The sequence below is a fragment of the Cydia fagiglandana genome, chromosome 1 (genome assembly GCF_963556715.1).
Source record: "Cydia fagiglandana chromosome 1, ilCydFagi1.1, whole genome shotgun sequence".
NCBI classification, from domain to species: domain Eukaryota; kingdom Metazoa; phylum Arthropoda; class Insecta; order Lepidoptera; family Tortricidae; genus Cydia; species Cydia fagiglandana.
This window is the reverse complement of record NC_085932.1, coordinates 19,906,833-19,925,751: the sequence shown is the minus strand read 5'-3', so window position 1 is coordinate 19,925,751 and position 18,919 is coordinate 19,906,833. Positions and strand designations below refer to the sequence as shown.

The following is an 18,919-nucleotide window of genomic DNA, read 5'->3' as shown; positions in this document are numbered from 1 at the left end:
AAAGGTATTTTAATGTTTTGCTAACCTAATAATGGTAGTAATTGCGTTAAATACCTAATACATAAGTATATGTAAATTAAACATCATACAAATAACCATCACATTCAACGGAACCCTTGAAGCAATGATATTATTTTCTTTTTTATTATTAGTCCGATAAAAAGCTTAACCGATAAAATGGGGTGGTTACTGCAAAGGTTTATCGTCGAATATAATATTTTTATTGCAAGAAAAAGTTTTGTGAATAAGTAATTAAAGTGGTACAGTCGCCATCAGATATATCGGAGCGGCTAAGGCGCTCACAAATATCTGAACACGCCTCTATTGTCAGGGCGTTAGAGTGCGTGTTCAGATATTGTGAACACCTTGGCCGCTCCCATGTATCTGATGGCGACTGTACATACTTGTTTAACTGTTTGACATTTAGAGAAAATATTTAGTTGATTTTGTTTCTTTTATATACCACATCCTTTACTGTTATGACATTTAGTTTAACTTTTTATTTTTCTTTATACAAAAAATGTTGATACGCCGCATACCTAATTTAACATTTTTTTTTTAACATAAATGTGCCAAGCCCCTAAAATTATATAAGTTACTAATAACATTTAATGCAAATATATATTTATACATAATTAATTCCTTATTTAGAGATTAATCATCACGAGTTTCGTGATTAGCAACAATTAGGGTTAATTACCACTAAATCAAATTAACCAGTGACAAATTAAACCAGCTACGAAGTGAAGGTTTTTTCAGCCAACGGCAGCAGAAAATAACTGAAACTTTTAGTAGTCGACGACACTGGATTTAATTAGATACTTAAAATACACATTTTAGAACGAGACTATTGGCACTATTTGGCACTAAGAAAATAACGAGAATAATTATCGAATATATATTTTGAGAAGGTCTTGCTTCTTTTTCATTTTCAATACTTACATAGGTTACTTAATGTGTAATTTAAAGCAAAAAGGACCACTTTGTCATTTGCCATAAGGGCGTTTTGACAAGTTATTCGTATACAGATACAAGCAAATTTCATACTTATTGTAAGCGTCAAAGTGGTACCTTTTGCTTGAAAACGACACGTATATACATGCTCGTACTTATTACCTGTACTTGGTTTCAAAAACTACATGCACGCGACGAAGATAACCATGATTTAGATTTAAAAACAAAACAGTTTTTTGGAGTAGAAATTCATATGTATAAGTATAAGTTTTCGCAAAGCGTTTTCACTTAAGACATTTTTTTCTTAGCCTGTTTGTGTGTCCCACTGCTGGGCAAAGGCCTCTCCCCTTGTCCTCCATGACTCCCGATTTAGCGCTTCCTCCGGCCAGACATTTTATAAATATTTTTTTTTATTAATGTATGGATTGAGCACAAGATTCCTGGGGCCTTATTCGACAGTACAACTGTCAGATTTCGCGTCCACTTCAATTCAACAATTGAATGAATCGCATGTTCGTCAAGTGCGGATAATATCCTGTGGCACAACCAATAATTCAACAAATATCAACTTAGTTTTATTACTACTTTAAGGTTTATAATGGTTTGGTCTGGTTGTCACCTAACTGTGGATTGCTAATGTCAAATCTAGACTCAGGATTGTTCAGATTCAACGGAAGTTCAACACGAGACGTCAAACGTCGCTTGTCGAATAAGGCCCGTTATTTCTCTTTAGCATGGTGGAGAGCCGAGGGTGACGTGAGCTCTTGAGAATGAGTAGTTGTAATGGGTACTTGGGTAGTCGCAACTAACCTGGTGGAAGCCGAGGTAGCTCTCTATGCTGTGGGTCGCGAAGAACACCTCGCCTTCGCATGTGAGGATCATCAGGAAGCCGTTCAGCGCCTGAAAATTTATAATACATTTGATAAAAAATACATATTTTAGGTGTGTTAAAAAATATTATGTGAGTAGGCTCTAAGGCTATTTCACAAATAAATAAATGTATTTACAGTGATGTCATGAAACTGAAATATTTTATATTTCTGTTCGTGGTTGGATTAGTGGAAAAGTATATTTTGTGCCTTGGTACAGTAGCCGCCAAATATATCATAGCGAATAATGTGGTCTTAATATGACTATAAATATCTTCCATAAAGATTATCCACACGCATAGATACATTTCGCGTAGTTTCATTGAGGTGAAATGTGAGATTTGACACGATTCTAGTATTTTTATGTCCACTTATAATTCGTTTTCTTATAAAAAGTTGCATTAAGTAGGCGTTCCTGTGTGAAGTAGTCATACAGTAGCTAATTCAATCGAGTTTCCGACGGTGGACGACGGGCGACGAGTTTTTCCTAAAGGCACGAGTTGGCAATTTCCCGCTGACGCTTGAGTTATGAGCGCGGCCGACTGAAATGCCGTGTGTCCACTGACTCACGTTAAACATTTGCTTAATTTTTAGGGTTCCGTACCTCAAAAGGAAAAAACGGAACCCTTATAGGATCACTCGTGCGTCTGTCTGTCCGTCCGTCTGTCACAGCCAATTTGCTCCGAAACTACTGGACCAATTTAGTTGAAATTTGGTACACATATGTAAGTCCGTGACCCAAAGACGGATATGTAACGTCAACAAATGAATTTTAAACATAGGGGCTACTTTTGGGGGGTAAACCATAAAATTAAAAATCAAAGTTTTGCAAACTATGTCGTGTTACATATCAAACGAAAGAGCTCATTGTGAGAATCTCAAATATATTTTTTTTATAAATTTACGATAAAAATTCTAGAAGTTATTCAAGCAAATAGACAAAAAATGACCATTCTCCCCCCTCTATCTCCGAAACTACTAAGTCTAAAACTCTGAAAAAAATACACAAAATAGTCCTTTTCCTCAAGATGACAGGAAAACCTATTAGAAATCTAGAGTCAAGCGTGAGTCGGATTTAAGAACAAAAATGCGGTTTAGGTTTTTTAGGGACACAGCCGCAATGGTTTAAGTGAAACGTGATGTATTAGAGTTCTAGACAGCTATTGCGAAGGCCCTAGGCCGAAATCCGCATAAGGCCGAAGACCCGAAGCGTCCCGAAGAGACGTGCCTTTAGCTTCAAGCGTGAGTCGGACTTAAGATAAAAAATGCGACTAAGCTGTATCTGGCACACAGCCGCAATGTTACTTGTAGTACTGATTGATTAGGTTACTAGGTATTGTCACGTGTTTTAAAAAGCACTATACATGGTGGCCAAAGAATAAACTAAGTGTATTTCCGTTGCCGACGTGCAACGACGACGTGCAAATCGCAAAGAAAAATTTGGCTGTTTCATACGTTTCGACTGGTCCGTTTTCTATGGGAGGATACATTTCTTTTCGCGATTTCGGGTCCCTTAGTAAATGTTGCTCAGTAGGTAGGTATAATCCCAATACCTCCCTGGTTACGGGAATGTACTTATTTTTTGGCCACCCTGTAGGTATTGTCTCTCTTCGGCCTTCGCTTTTAAAACACTTGCGGAAGTTGTAGGAAGCGCGACCCATTGGACGCTCCGAGTTTCAGCCCTACGCGGAGCTCGGTCTTCAGTCTTCGCATTTAGACACTTGTACTATTGTTCGGCATTTAATTTCCTATCTAGAAGCTACTTTGCATATTTGCAGAGATATAAGCCACCACGCCAGAAAACTTCATGTTACATGTGTTGAAAACTTGATTGACTCATTCGGGTTTTTCAAGGCGTTTCACTCACGTCACGTCACACGTACAAAAAATTTTTTTGAAAATTGTGTGATGTACGGAACCCTTGAAACGCGAGTCCGACTCGCACTTGACCAGTTTTTTGAAGATAAACCATCTACTTTTGTCAGATAGCTGACACCTAGCCTATAGCGATCGTGCTAAAAACCACAAACGCCATCAATTGGCCCCTTTCATCAAAATCGGCTTAACACGCCAAAGTTCAAGCATAAGTATAAAATAAATAAAAAACAAGATTTTTAATAAAATTATGGTTAAGGAAATATTCTTCGCTAATATAATTGTTCGCTTAGATTATCAAAGATTTCATACGAATGAAATTTTGAAGTGACAGGGAAAGGGAAGGTTATTTACAGGAAGCGTAAGGGGCCTGCGGAAACGCGTCCACGGCCAAAACTTAAAATATTCGCTGCCAAAAACTAACGCGTATTTATTGCTCAAGTTTGGATTGATTTATTAGAGAATATTCCATGAATTTATTTGTTTACAAAGAATATCGTCCTAAATACCACATGTCTAACGTACATACTTTATAGAAAAATTTATGTTGGTTAAAATAATTTATGTTTTACTCGTAAATAGACATTAGTCGAAAAAACAAATGTCTGCGAAAAACATAGGTCGGTCGCAACTTTTATGTAGTTGAGTATAATCTTGCTTTAATTATTTGCGGCTTTTATTAAGCATCGCAATAAGATTTTTCCGCACTTTCCTGTAGAAGTAGAAACATGTCCCTGTTAGGAATGACATGGTCGCAGGGCCCGTGCGGCCCCTTTCTTCAAGCATCACAACAAGGGAAGGTAAGTAGATACATCTCTGCACAATACCGACAGGAACATTTCTCCGACGGGCATGACCATGGTAGGCGGAGTGCTGCCGACAGCGCCCGTGCCGAACCTAACGCTGCGTCTTATGGCTCCTCTACATGATGGGCCAGCGCCGGCCACTACAAGGGACGCAGTCATGCGGTAGAATGAGATAGCAATATCACTTGCTCCCTCTAACGCATAAATGCGTCCCTTGGAGTGGCCGGCGCTGGCCCATCGTATAGAGGAGCCATTACGTAAGCGAACAACTCGCGAAAGCGACGCGGCGCGGCGCGGCGGGCCCAAGGCGTTCACGTTCGCAACGAGATCGCCCACGTAGGACACTTCTATAGGTATCAAAGGATTGATTTACCCCGCCCCGCATCGCTTCGCTTCGCGTTCGCGTGTTGTTTGCCTACGTAGTACGCTGCGTAAGCATCACGACTAGAGAAGGTAAGTAGATGAGTTTGTGGACACACTTGCAGGAACATTTCTCCGTCGGGCATGACATGGTCGTAGGCGGACTGCTGCCGTCAGCGCCCGTGCGGTAGGTACGAAGCATCACAACTAGAGAAGGTAATTAGATGAGTTTGTGGACTCACCTGCAGGAACATTTCTCCGTCGGGCATGACATGGTCGTAGGCGGAGTGCTCGCGCCTGTGCCCGTGCAGCTCCTCCTTGTCTTTGTGCATCACAACTGCAACAAAATAATTATGTTATTTTGATACTAGGCACATTATATTTATATAGAATATGTCATACTCAATGATGAATGAAGGGATCAATAGGTCGAAGAAATAAAATAAGCAATTTTGGACTTACAATTCCAACTCTATGTAACACGTAAAATTTTCAAGCTAAAAACTGTATAACAAATATAACAATATAATAATAATTAATAATTCAGCCTATATACGTCCCACTGCTGGGCACAGGCCTCCTCTCATGCGCGAGAGGGCTTGGGTTATAGTCCCCACGTTAGCACAATGCGGATTGGGGACTCTGTACCTACTGAACACAATAAAACTAAAAACTCTTGTGTAATGGTTCAGATATAAGTAATTTTTTCTTACTAGTACCTTAAATAAACGAGTAATATATCAAGGTATACAGGGTGATTCATGAGACGTGAGCAGGACTAATCCTGCACACTCAGTAACTGATAATTGATCGATTACCGTCGTATTTAGGTGAAACAAGCACACTTTTTCCTATTTTTAAATTTTTGGCGAGGGCAAATTTAATTCTCTGCAATCATGGTCACCCTACAAGATCTAATTAATAAACAAAAAACCTCTTTAACCGCAATGACAGCATATATAAGAAAATAAACCGTCAAACTTGAGCGACATACGAGTTTTCAAAAGTAACCAGACCGTGATGACATTCAATTTGACACAGAATATCGGTAGTTTAGTATTCTAACTGTAGGGTGACCATGCATGTCGTAAATAAATTAATAACTTTTTTTTTCAACACAACTAGTAAATTAACGTTAACCGCACTAATACTGATACGAAACAGTTGCTTATAATTTACGAAATGCGCAGTGTTAGTCCTGCTCACGTCTCCTGAATCACCCTGTATTTACTGACTTCAGATATTTATCGTTTAACTATTCTAGCAACGAATGCGTCGGATAAGGAATATTTGGTCAATATATACCAATAATAAAATATTATTACGTACAAATACGTTAAAAGGCAAACAAAAATATCTATTATATAATAATATTTTATATACGGCCAAACAAATAGAAAATACCAAGAAACGTTAATGCCATTGAAAAACTTATAACGATAACGATTATAGCGTAAATAATATTTTATAACGCCATTATTCCTTTGAAATAGCCGCTCCTGTTTTAATTAGGAGTTACGGTCGCCTGCGCACTTTAGAACATACGTACCTAAACATACATACATGGCTAATAAATATATACGAAAAGTACTAAGGTTCTAACACCTGCCCTTTTGCAATCCGCGATTATTATTCCAAGCTCGTATTTCTTAACCAGGTGTCACCATAATGTCAACTTTAATTCCTTCAAGTAAGGCTGTATTTTAATTGTACGTAAGCACACGATAAAGTCCTGTGTGGATTGTTGCGTATTCTGTCGTGTTTTTAATTTGCGATTTTTAACGGTTTTTCTTTGATAAGTATCTGGTTCCGACTTTGATGGAATTTTAAACAGTTTAAACTGATATCAGTAATTACTTATAAACTTTCAACTACATATGTATATTTATGTAAAATATTAATATAAAAAATATTAGCGCGCATATAATTTTGTTCAATGTTTACACAGTAGGTATATAATAATATATTTAACCACCAATAATTCTTGAATTGTTTTTGAGCCCTAGTTTCATTAGAGTAATAGTACCAATTTAATTTACCTGATCTTAATACCGATAATATAACATACTAATATGAGAATGTAACTAAATGCAAAACCCTACATTTTACAATGCAAAAGTCTGTACTGTAATACCTTAAGATAAGATCTAATTTGTAACACAGGCGTACAGCATCCCGGCTAGAGATGCGATTTGTCGCGCCGAGGCCACGCCCCTAAAGTGCCTATAATAATAAACATTATATTGCCGGGGGACAGCGGAGGGATGGAATAGAAGGGTGGAACAATAAATATGACAAATCACGACTGTTAGTACGATATGCTATACCCAATATATAACGTCCATAATATTAAGAAGACATCAGTTATGGAACACTGAGGTTGAAGTTGATTCAATTTGTTAAAAATTTGAACGTAGTATTATACACTAATAGAACTTTTAAAATACACCTGGCCGCGTAGCCAAGATGCCGATCGCTTACGCTCCGTAGCGATCGAAACGCAACTGTCACTGTCGCACTAATATAGAAGAGTGATAGAGAGACATAATGGTTTTCGTTGTCGAAGCGATAGCGATTGTAACCTTGGCTAGGCCGGCTGAGTATATAAGTTTTATACTATTATATCAACTGGCACTTCAGTTTTTTATACGAGTACCTATGTGGAATTTATAAATAAAAAAGTATTCGTGGGTGTTTGTTGTAAAAAGCAAGATAGCTACAGGTATATCTACGTAATTAAAATGAACTTTCCTCTTCACTACTGATTTGTCAAATTGTTGTTTATTTATATAGAAATAAAACTTAGAATAGTATAGTTAATGAAACTTATAATCGGCAAAGTTGAAAAATTTACATTTTATTTTTAATTAGCGCAAATTGCGGTGATGCTACTAGTAAAAACGCAATTATGAAAAGGCACAATAAACATTCTGACTTGTTGACACCAGTACTTACTAACCATGTCCACCACTAACTATAAGTTTAACCTGTTTATTACGTAGGTATTGTTAAAACAGCTCTAATTATCAGTAACTGATCTAGACAAGTCATACTGTTATAATATAACCCCTTCTTAAGTGTGCCGTAGTCAGGTCAGGTTATAATTAACCGAACGAAATAACCACCTTCACGACTAGCAGTGCTGTCAAACGTTGTGAATATAATTGTATGTATGAATGTAATGTATGATAAATTGAAATAGTTACACGTTTTGACTGGCCCTAATTAATGAACAAAGAAAGTGGCGCTTGTAGAGTAGATACGACCAGATACCGAATACTCTACGTTGGTAATTTTGTTACAAATGCAATATTAAAGAGAACAATAATTTATTTCAATACTATATTATTTTGTTACGGTAATAAAAAACGTACATAGTAGTATTTCGCTCCCAAAGATTATCATTATCAATTTGATCTCTTGTCCAAATTTTTAAGCATATTTTCATTGATTTTACTAACTTATTAAAATAATGTTACTCGTGTGCTTTTGCCACTGAAAATGTCTCGAAGGATATTTTTTATAATATTACGAAATACACATCTCAATCGATTCTATATTTTAAAAATAATATAACAACGACGGGCATTAAGGGTGGTCTATCGGTGAACTATTTTCAACCTATTTCCAAGGTCTCATAATTCATATAAAGGCTTTGGCAACAAACAAACAGACAAACAGTTATTTATGTGCTGCCGGTCGTTATGGCCCGGGCAATTACCTCACGTGGGATACGCCATGTGGCCTCATTAGGGCTCGGAGAAGGTCGGCATTTCGCCTATCGATACAAACTGTTGATATTTTTTATCGATAGGATTTCTACGAGATGGTGTTGAGAGTAGGGTAAGTATTTATTTATTACATAAATAAACATTTAAATGCATTTAATTATAATTCTAGCAACAACTGGTTGTAAAATTGCATAAACTTTTTATGAATTGACGAGCAAGGTGAGTCAGTGGAGCAGTTTCTCAATGCATTAACATCTTTCTTATTGTTTTTTTGCTCATTATTATTCTTATAATTATGTCTTAACTAATGTACCTACCTACTTATTAGTAAACAGAGGGAATATTTATACCACCGTTAAAATAGGATCATCATAGCGCTGAAATTGAATATGTATGTATGTATCTATTAGCTAACATAGGTTATTTCTTAGAGAGTAATAATTTAAAATTGGCATGAAAAACTTGCTTACTTAAAACAACTAAAGTTACAATCTACTTGTATTAATAATAAGTAATCACGCGCTTCAACATGTGAAGTAAATGTTTTAATACTCCTTTTAACAATCCAAAGCAAAATCGTAAAATAATTCCCACTCTAAAAATCCGTGAGTTATTGTTTTCGCGCCATCTCGATAAGCCAATCGATCGTTGTATCGATAAGCAGCCATCGACAATCGATCGTATCGATAATGTCCGCAGATACGTCACTATTTGAACGCGCTGGTTTTATCACCCTTTATAATCGTCATTGCTCCCTTCCAGCATATACTTAATTTTGCAGTTAATTAAATATTGAATTATTCTCTTTCCAAGTTATAATCGTTTTGCAGCCAAATTATAAATTACCTACCTTTTAACTTACCATATTAGTTTAATTCCTAAATATCGTATAGCTTATTGACTACTTTACGACGTGATATAACAAAACAGAACTTATTATATTCTAGGGATTTCTAAAACGGCTCTAAATATTTCGATAAAAGTGCTATGTGGAGGTTTTCGGGGGCAATAAATCGACCTAGCTAAGCTTTATCTGTAGGAAAACGTGCATTATTTAGTTTTTTTATATGTTTTCCGAGTAACGCTCTGTCTCTCAGACTATATTATATCATAAAATAAACTAAAACAAATACAAACATAATAATATATTGAAATACCTACCCGAGACTAAACGAGAATAGTCTCGTTTGTAATTGCCTAATTTTAATTACCTAATAGAACCATTTCAATAACAATTTGTACAATATTTCAATCGAAATAGTCACAATGACTATCCATCAAACATGTAGCCATGCATAGCATCACGGCATAAATAAAATTAGCAAATATTAATAATTAGCATCGATTAATTATTTACAGCGATTCTCGGAATCAGCTGTCGCATGACTAAGTACGGTTAGCAATTAAAATTCAAATGACAGTTTAGTGTCATGCGAAGTTTTTAGGGTCGATTTGATGCGCAGCTTGCGGATGCTAAGGATGTTTTCCAATCCTGCCAGTCGGTCTCTCAATGCAATGCAATGCAAAGGAATTTGTTACATTTGTTCTCATTTTCACATCAAATGTGGATTTAGAATACCACGTCTGGTACTTTTAAGTAGGTATGTTTTAGTAGTAGTAGTAGTACCTAATCACTTTAGGTATAATACACATAACACAACACAGGTTTACAAAAGTATATTACAGTAATGGAAGTACAAAGGCGAACTTTATAAGGGATCTCTTCCAGCTAACCGGTTGCTGCAGCTGTTTTTGTGCGTGTATCTTTCAAAATTAGATAATACAGTCTAAAACGTAAATATCATAATTTAGGCCGGTCATATTTAACACAAAAAATTGCTAAATTCGCAAGCTAACGGCTAGTTCTGATTTTTTAATATGTTGTTAGGATCACTACCAGCATTGTAAATCCAAGTTTGCAGCTTCGAAAGACCTGTGCTAACTTTGCACCACTCGAAAAACCGCGAAATTTTCATACTTTTTTTGGTATTCTCAATATAGCTCCTAAACTATTCATTTTTTATCAAAAACGTCTATGAACAAACTAAAGTTAACTAAAATTGTTACAATTTAAGACCAGAATTAATTCTGTAAGTACAATACTTACCGAGATACTGCTCTGCAAAAATGGGCAATTTTATCCACTTTTAGCGAAATTTTAAGATTTGTTCAATTTTCGACACGAAATCAAAGAAAATACTCATTTTACGGGTAAAGTAATAAAACGATGTTCTAGAAAATGGCATTACCTTTAATTTAAGCAAATAATGACATCTTTAGACCATACCGTTTACTCACAAATCTTAAAAATCCAAAAAATGGGAAACTGCTTTTTTCGTATATTTGATTTGTTTAGTTAGCTCCACCCCCCACGGCATTGTTCACAGAAGAGGGTTCGTTGTTCTACTCAGCTTTCACTCCGCTACCTCAAAGCATCTCAGTAGGAGCCGACATGTTTGTTGTGGTAGATGGGTGTTTCTTACTGCACAAGGTGATATGGCATCGTAACAATTCCGTGAGGAATATCGTTGCAGGGTACGTCAGCTACACCTACAATCATTTCGGACGGAACATTGCTCTGGTCTTTGACGGATATCCTGAGGATGGAGCAGAGAAGAACACAAAAACTGCCGAACTCGTAAGGCGCTATGGTTCTCTGCAGTGTAACGAAATCGTCTTTCAAGAGTCAACCATTATAAAAATAACCCAGGAGAAGTCATTGGCTAACGACAGCAACAAGCGGCGACTGATTGCCCTGATATGCTCCGCCTTCCGAACTTTCCGAAGCCAGGGAATGAGACAAAGCAGGCAGTAGAGGATGCTGACTGTGACATCGTCAAGGCGGCACTTGACAAGAGCACCTCTTTTAAATCAGTGCTAATCATTGGCCAGGATGTGGACCTCATTGTCCTTCTAAATGGGTTCGGTTGTGAAGAATAGTTTTTTCCAGAAAAGTGGCAGTGGTGACTCTGGCCCTATACAACATTCCTCAACCTCATTTAATCGCGGAGATTTGGAAGTTTCCCCAGGATTCGAGTTGTTTCTCCCCGCCTTCACTGGGTGTGATACTACCTCTGCCCTTTTCTGGCATGTGTCTGGAACAAACTGTGGAGCACCATTAAGAAGAACGTTGAGCTTATCACCATAGCTGAAGTATTCCTGCAACCTAATGCAGCCTACCCAGCAATTGCAGCTGCCGGAACAAAATGCCTAGTAGCTTTATATGGAGGAAACTACACAAAAGATACGCTCCGTGCTCCATAGCTTACGCTACAAAAAAATATAAAAACAGCCGCCTTCGCTAAGGTTGACTTGGCCAGTTTGCCTCCAACGGAAGATAGTGCAACATTCCATGCTTACCGAACTTACCACCAAATTCAGAAGTGGTTGGGGGTGCAAAACGATGCAACTCAATGGGGATGGGAAATGACGAGTGAAGTAGTCACCTCCCTTCCTTCTGAAATTTTTGTCATGCGGGTACAAGAAAGGATGTAGCGGAGGCGGCTGTACCTGTATAAAAGCAGCAGGCCTTAAATGCAAATTTTGCTCCGGTGTCTCTTGTCACAACGTCGCCAAGCTTCAAATCGCAGAATAAATTGAAGACGACGTCGATATGCCTATTTTTCAGACTGAATTATTTCAAAATGAACAGCTCTAACTAAATGTTATTTTTGATACCTTTTAAATATGTTTAATAAATATTTACAATTCAGACTACCCTCAAATCATTCTGAGAACTAAACAGAGCAAATTTGCGAAAAATGCAGTTTTCCCACTTTTTGGATTTTTAAGATTAGAGTAAACGGTACAGTCAAGAGATATCATTGTTTGCTTAATATTAAAGGTAATTACATTTTCTACAACATCGTTTTATTAAATTACCCGTACAATAAATATTTTTTCTGATTTCGGGGTCGAAAATCGCCCGAATGTTAAAATTTCACTATACTGGATAAAATTGCCCATTTTTGCAGAGCGGTATCTCGGTAAGTATTAAACTTACAAAATTTATTCTGATCTCAAATTGTAGCAATTTTAGTTAACTTTAGTTAATTCATAGACGTTTTTGGCAAAAAATGCATAGTTTAGGACTTATATTGAGAATACCAAAAATAGTACGAAAATTTCGCGGTTTTTTGAGTGCTGCAAAGTTAGCACAGGTCTTTCGAAGCTGCAAACTTGGATTTACAATGCTGGTAGTGATCCTAACAACATATTAAAAAACCAGAACTAGCCGTTAGCTTGCGAATTTAATGTTCGATATGACTGGCCTAATTGGCTATAGCACGGTTTCTCATTAAACGCATAATGCATTATTCGTGACAAAGGTAAGGGGCGGCTACGCGCTGTCGCGCCAGGTTATGTCACTTGTCGTGTCTTGACGTGACAAAGGGTTGATTAGTGGCTTTACTTACTTTGAATTAACACTTTTTGTTTCAACGTGACAAAAAGTCAATATAACGTGTCAGTGAGGTTCAGTCGAAGAATTTAATTTCCTACCCATTTTGTACTTTACCACAGTGACAATAGTATGAGATCTATCATATTGATTGTGACTGTGACAAAGAACGAGATGGGTCGGAAATTAAATTTTTTGACTGTACTTCGAATCGTGTAGCGTTGATATGGTTTTAGAGTTTAATGCTCTATCTTCCCCTATGACAGTACATTTTTATGTGGAATCGCAGTCACGTTAAATCTTTGTAGACATTCATTTATTTTGGAATGTAACATCATTGTTGAAGTAATAAAAGCCATGTGGTTTTTTATATATTTTTAAATTAAATCCAACTATTTATAGGGATCATGATTCGACTCGAGAGCCATACGGCCTGATTCGAAGTTTAAGATACACGTCAAAAATTTGCTAAAGGTAGGTACGATAAGTGACCTTTTTGTTTGAAGAAACGTCACTTTTGACACTGACATATTCGATCCAAATCGTATCATTCGCAAACTTTTGACGTATCTGAAAGTTCAAATCAGGCCGCTAGTCTACTATGATCACTTAAGTACCTTATCACTGCTATCGTTAGTTTCGCTTTAGGTGTACAATTTGTGACCTACACAAATACGGTACTTATATATTATGTCTGAGATTAATGACATTCTTATAGTTGTGTTCTATACACGATGTAACTCTTAAACAGTCTACAAAGCCCTCCCAAAAAGAACTAAACACCTAATAATTCGCTCTAGTTTGTATAATTAACCAACAACAGTATCTAAATCTGCCCCAACCCCCGTCACGGTGGCTGGCGGCGCGTGCCATATGCGGGACGGTTGCAACATCTGCGTACGCGCACCATATTCGTTTTTAATTGCGCTGACCGTGCGACCAGGGGCCATATTGTTTTAGATAGGCAACTGTCATTAGGGCAATACCGTCAGATCAAGAGAGGAATGCCTTGGCGGTACCGGTACCTAAAGAACATAACTCTTTTGAAGCTGCCAGAATACATTTTTGGGGTATATTATTACTCCCTTATTCATAAAACTTTACGGGTCTGATTTAGTCAAATTATATTTTATCCCTTTCCTACAAATACACAAGTCAAAATGACAGATAAAAACAAACGATTATTAGCTAATTGAGGTTTGGTAGCGCGTTTATGATTAAGGGGGTTAGTCATTAAATGAGTTATTGTAGTCAGCTGTAGACCTATATGAGATCGTTTAGCGTATTCTATACAATCTATACCAAAGCGTACGAAAACAATACCTACGTTAGATATTTACATAAATTGAAAAAATGTAAAAATACTAAGGTGGTTCGATTTCTTTGCACTCGAGTGTATGAGGCTTAAACTGAACTTTCGTATTTAAAGTAATTTAAAGTAAGTTAAACTGTACGTACGAGTATGCAATCAGTCTATCTCCAGGCAATATCTAGAGATGATAAATAGCCCAGTTATAGAATAGTTATTTGTGGAGAGCCTTTGAGACATAAAGTACCCTCAACACGTAGCTTAATTTCTCCTTCGTGACCAAACGCCTTTAGGATCAGGTTAAACTAAACTATAACACAATTATGACACGACGCGAGCACGACACTTTAAAATTAAAAACCGCCTGGCTTTGTTTAACACTTAAAATGACTTATTATTCCTTAACACGGAGCTTAGAAATCAGGTCAATTTATTGTTTTATGTGGGTGTATCACTTATATCTTACTTTACACTTCAAAAACTGATAGCAAAGTTGCATTTCATTCACATGTGAGGCAAAGTAATCAAATGAAAGTTTTGATTTCTTATGTTTGCTGGTAGAATGTAGAATTGACTTTAAATGATGATTTTGGATGATAAATATTTAATAACATTGGATTTCATTTAGTTTGATTTTGTTTGATTTACATTTAACATTTGCTTCGGGTTGGTGTGCTGAAACATTTTGTGTTTCACTCGAGGGCAAATTTTGTTTAACCCTCGAGCTTTGAATGAAACCCTCGCCATGCTCAAGATTCAATTTTTTGTATTCTTTCGTAATTTTGGAATCTTTCGTTTGCTCGCGTATCAATATTAGCACGAGCGGTTAAACAACAACTTTGCCCCCTTGTAAAGCAAATAACTATTACCTAGGTACAATAATATTATCAACTGCAACAATATAATGAGTCGACATGTATAGTGTTTTCTTGATGATGACAAAACCGTCATACGGGATTTCCCGGATCAGACATAGACCTTTGAATTTCTTTATTTTATATAATAAAAAATATATAACACAATTATCATCTATATATATAAATGCAAGTGTCCTGACTGACTGATTCATCAACGCACAGCCGAAACTACAAAAGCCAGAAAGTTGAAATTTGCATACCAGATTGCATTTATAAAGTGTACAAGAGATAAGAAGCGATTTTGAGAAATTCAACCCCTAAGGGGGTTAAAAAGGGGATGAAAGTTTGTATGGGGTTAAAGTTTTCTTTCAAGCTAGGAATTTGAAACTTCGTAAAAAGATATATTATTAAAATACAAGAAAACTAATTTCAGCGTTTTTGAAAATTCATCCCCTAAGGTGGTGAAAAAGGGGTTGAAAGTTTGTATGGATATCAAAATTTTTTTCGAGTGGTGGACTTCAATCTTTGTATTTAGAGATATTATTAAAAGATAAGAAAAGTAATTTCAGCGTTTTGTAAAATTCATCCCCTAACAGGATTAAAAAGGGGTTGAAAATTTTAATCCATTACAAATTCTTTGAAACTTCATAGAAAGGCGTAATAGCCGATTACAAAAAAAAGAGATTGCAACGTTTTTGGAAATTCAACCCCTAAGGGGGTTAAAAAGGGGATGAAAGTTCGTCTTCGGGTGCAAATTTTATTTTAAGCTAGGAACTTGAAACTTTGTAAAAAAGTATCAAATTCAAATACAAGAAAAATAATTTCAGCGTTTTAGAAAATTCATCCCCCAGAGTGGTGAAAAAGGGGTTGAAAGTTTGTATGGATATCAAAAAATCTTTTGAGCACGGGACTTGAATCTTTGTATTTGGGGATATTAAGGCCTGATTCGAAACAAATTTGACAAATTCAGAGTGATTTTTCTTGGATATTTTCTAGCTTACTTTATATATACACTACGACATTATAATTATCAGAATCACAAAATTATTATACCAAAAAATTTTTTTTTTATCAATTCTAAGATGATCAAAAAAATCAAATAAACGCCGCCGTCTTTTTAATTAGGCGCCAAATTGCTGTCAAAAACTTGATAAGTATGGAAGAAACTTGCACATAACTAATTTCCAACATAACCTGTTACCTAATATTATACCAATACTGAAAGGTAATTTCATTGCAATATCCATGAAACAATGAGGATCTAGACATATCTTCAAATATCTGGCGTATCAGGAATTTCGTCGATGTGGTGTCAGTTACCGGGCATTGGTTACTTTTCGACAGAGAAATCGACACCAACATCACTAAAAGAAACGGTTCGCAGCTTTAGTTTAATAATGCGGATTTCCAATATTACTTTGATAATATTTGGAGATGATCCACGATGTTTATGAGGCAATCAGCATACTTAAGCCAGTACCCTCGAAATCGGACCAAAAAACTTGATTCAACAAAGTCCCACAGTATTGACCTATTGAACGGTATGGAGTGGAGTGTCCAAGGAATTAGTTCGTTAAAACAACAAAAACTATATGCAATATAATATTTCAAAATAAACATTGTTCTTGATAGGACTCAAACTAAGAAACTGTCAAAAAACACTGTCGGATGTATGATGGAGGGCATACAACAAAACTAACGACAGGAGCGGGAAGAAATGGAAAATGATGAATTTACTTATAAATAACAATTTTTAAACAAATTTTCAATAAATTATGGAAAAACAAATCTTGATTCAGCTAGCTTCAGTACCATTAATAGGGTTTTCAATTTGGCAGATTGAATTCGAATCAGGCCTTATTAGAAGACAATAAAAGTAATTTCAGCGTTTTGTAAAATTCATCCCCTAACAGGGTTAAAAAGGGAATGTAAGTTTGTATGGGGTTAAAGTTTTCTTTTGAGCTAGGAATTTGAAACTTCGTTAAAAGATATGTTATTAAAATACAAGTAAACTGATTTCAGCGTTTTTGAAAATTCATCCCCTAAGGTGGTGAAAACGAGGTTGAAAGTTTGTATGGATATCAAACATTTTTTCGAGTGTGGGACTTGAATCTTTGTATTTAGGGATATTATTAGAAGACAGGAAAAGTAATTTCAGCGTTTTGTAAAATTCATCCCCTAACAGGGTTAAAAAGGGGTTGAAAGTTTGAATCCATTACAAATGGTTTTGAAACTTATTAGAAAGGCATAATAGCCGATTACAAAAAAAAGTAATTGCGACGTTTTTGGAATTTCAACCCCTAAGGGGCTTAAAAAGGGGATGAAAGTTCGTCGGCGGGTGCAAATTTTATTTCAAGCAAGGAACTTGAAACTTTGTAAAAACGTTTTAAATTAAAGTACAAGAAAACTAATTTCAGCGTTTTTGAAAATTCATCCCCTAAGGTGGTGAAAAAGGGGTTGAAAGTTTGTATGGATATCAAACATTTTTTCGAGCGCGGGACTTGAATCTTTGTATTTGGGAATACGATTAGAAGACAATAAAAGTAATTTCAGCGTTTTGTAAAATGCATCCCCTAACAGGGTTAAAATGGGTTTCAAAGTTTGAATCCATTACAAATGCTTTGAAACTTCTTAAAAAGGCATAATAGCCTATTACAAAAAAAAGTAATTGCAACGTTTTTGGAAAGTCAACCCCTAAGGGGGTTAAAAAGGGGATGAAATTCATCTTGGGGTGTAAATTTAATTTTAAGGTAGGAACATGAACTTTTTGCAAAAAAAGTTATTAAATAAAAAACATGAAAACTAATTCATGTATTTTTGAAAATCATCCCCCAAGGTGGTGAGAAAGGGGTTGAAAGTTTGTATGGAGATCAGATATTTTGTGAGTGCGGAACTTGAATCTTTGTATAAGGGCATAGGTACCTATTATGAGAATACAAAAAAAGTAATTTCTGCAACCAACATCAAAATCCACTTGACTTAAAACTTCATACAACGTGCTAAAAAAGAAAAGTACTTAATTTCAACATTGCTTGGACATGAAAATTATAGGTACTAAAGATGTAAAATTTTGAAGATAAGATTCCACGCGGACGAAGTCGCGGGCAACAGCTAGTACTTACATATAAATATAATATGACAAGAAACTGAAAACCTTATTTTATAGTTGCTTAAGGACTTAAGGAGCCTTTACCAACTGTATGGGTAGGTAATTAAAACCTTTACGGTTGGACATCACACGGTGGTCCTTCATTAAGTGAGCATTTCCATGCTAGTGGTTAAAATTTGCACCATTTTTAAAGTTCTGATTTAAACTTTCACGATTATTAAACATTATCAAACTGCACAACGGGACTTAATCGCGTATTTAAGTTTTAAGATTTACCTCCGACGTTTCGAGGACGGCGTTGTCCCCGTGGTCTCGGAGAAGACTGGCTCAAGTTGACATCAACATCTTCTAGCCGCGCGAGTTTTTCGAACTACCCGCACTTGGTCTTGTTTATCAGTTTGAACGTTTTTCTCACTAGGGATGTCACTCTGTCGACACACAACACTAACGATATTCGATTTATCGACTGACGATATTCGTTTCCGCTTACATTTACTAATGACTGGATTCCATGTGGATGAGATCTTAAAACCCTCGTCCCGATTAAAATTGCAATGTTTTTTGATTTCAATGGCTTCCCGCACTTTTCTACTGTAGAAATGGCGATCCGTGGAGAGGATTTTAGGGTTATGCAGCTCAATCCAGTGGTT

General features: G+C 36.2%; 1 protein-coding gene across 2 annotated transcripts in view; it reads right to left on the bottom strand.

Moving 5' to 3' along the window:
- The window catches only part of LOC134666226 (aryl hydrocarbon receptor), a 132,838-nt gene that overhangs the window by 7,164 nt on the left and 106,755 nt on the right, over nt 1–18,919 (bottom strand). For both annotated transcript variants that reach the window (XM_063523385.1, XM_063523378.1), the window contains 2 exons: nt 5,107–5,201; nt 1,765–1,854 (listed from right to left, as the gene is read on the bottom strand). In XM_063523385.1, the coding sequence (XP_063379455.1) occupies nt 1,765–1,854; nt 5,107–5,196 (180 nt within the window). In that variant the 5' untranslated portion in view covers nt 5,197–5,201. The remainder of the gene's footprint in view (nt 1–1,764; nt 1,855–5,106; nt 5,202–18,919) is intronic.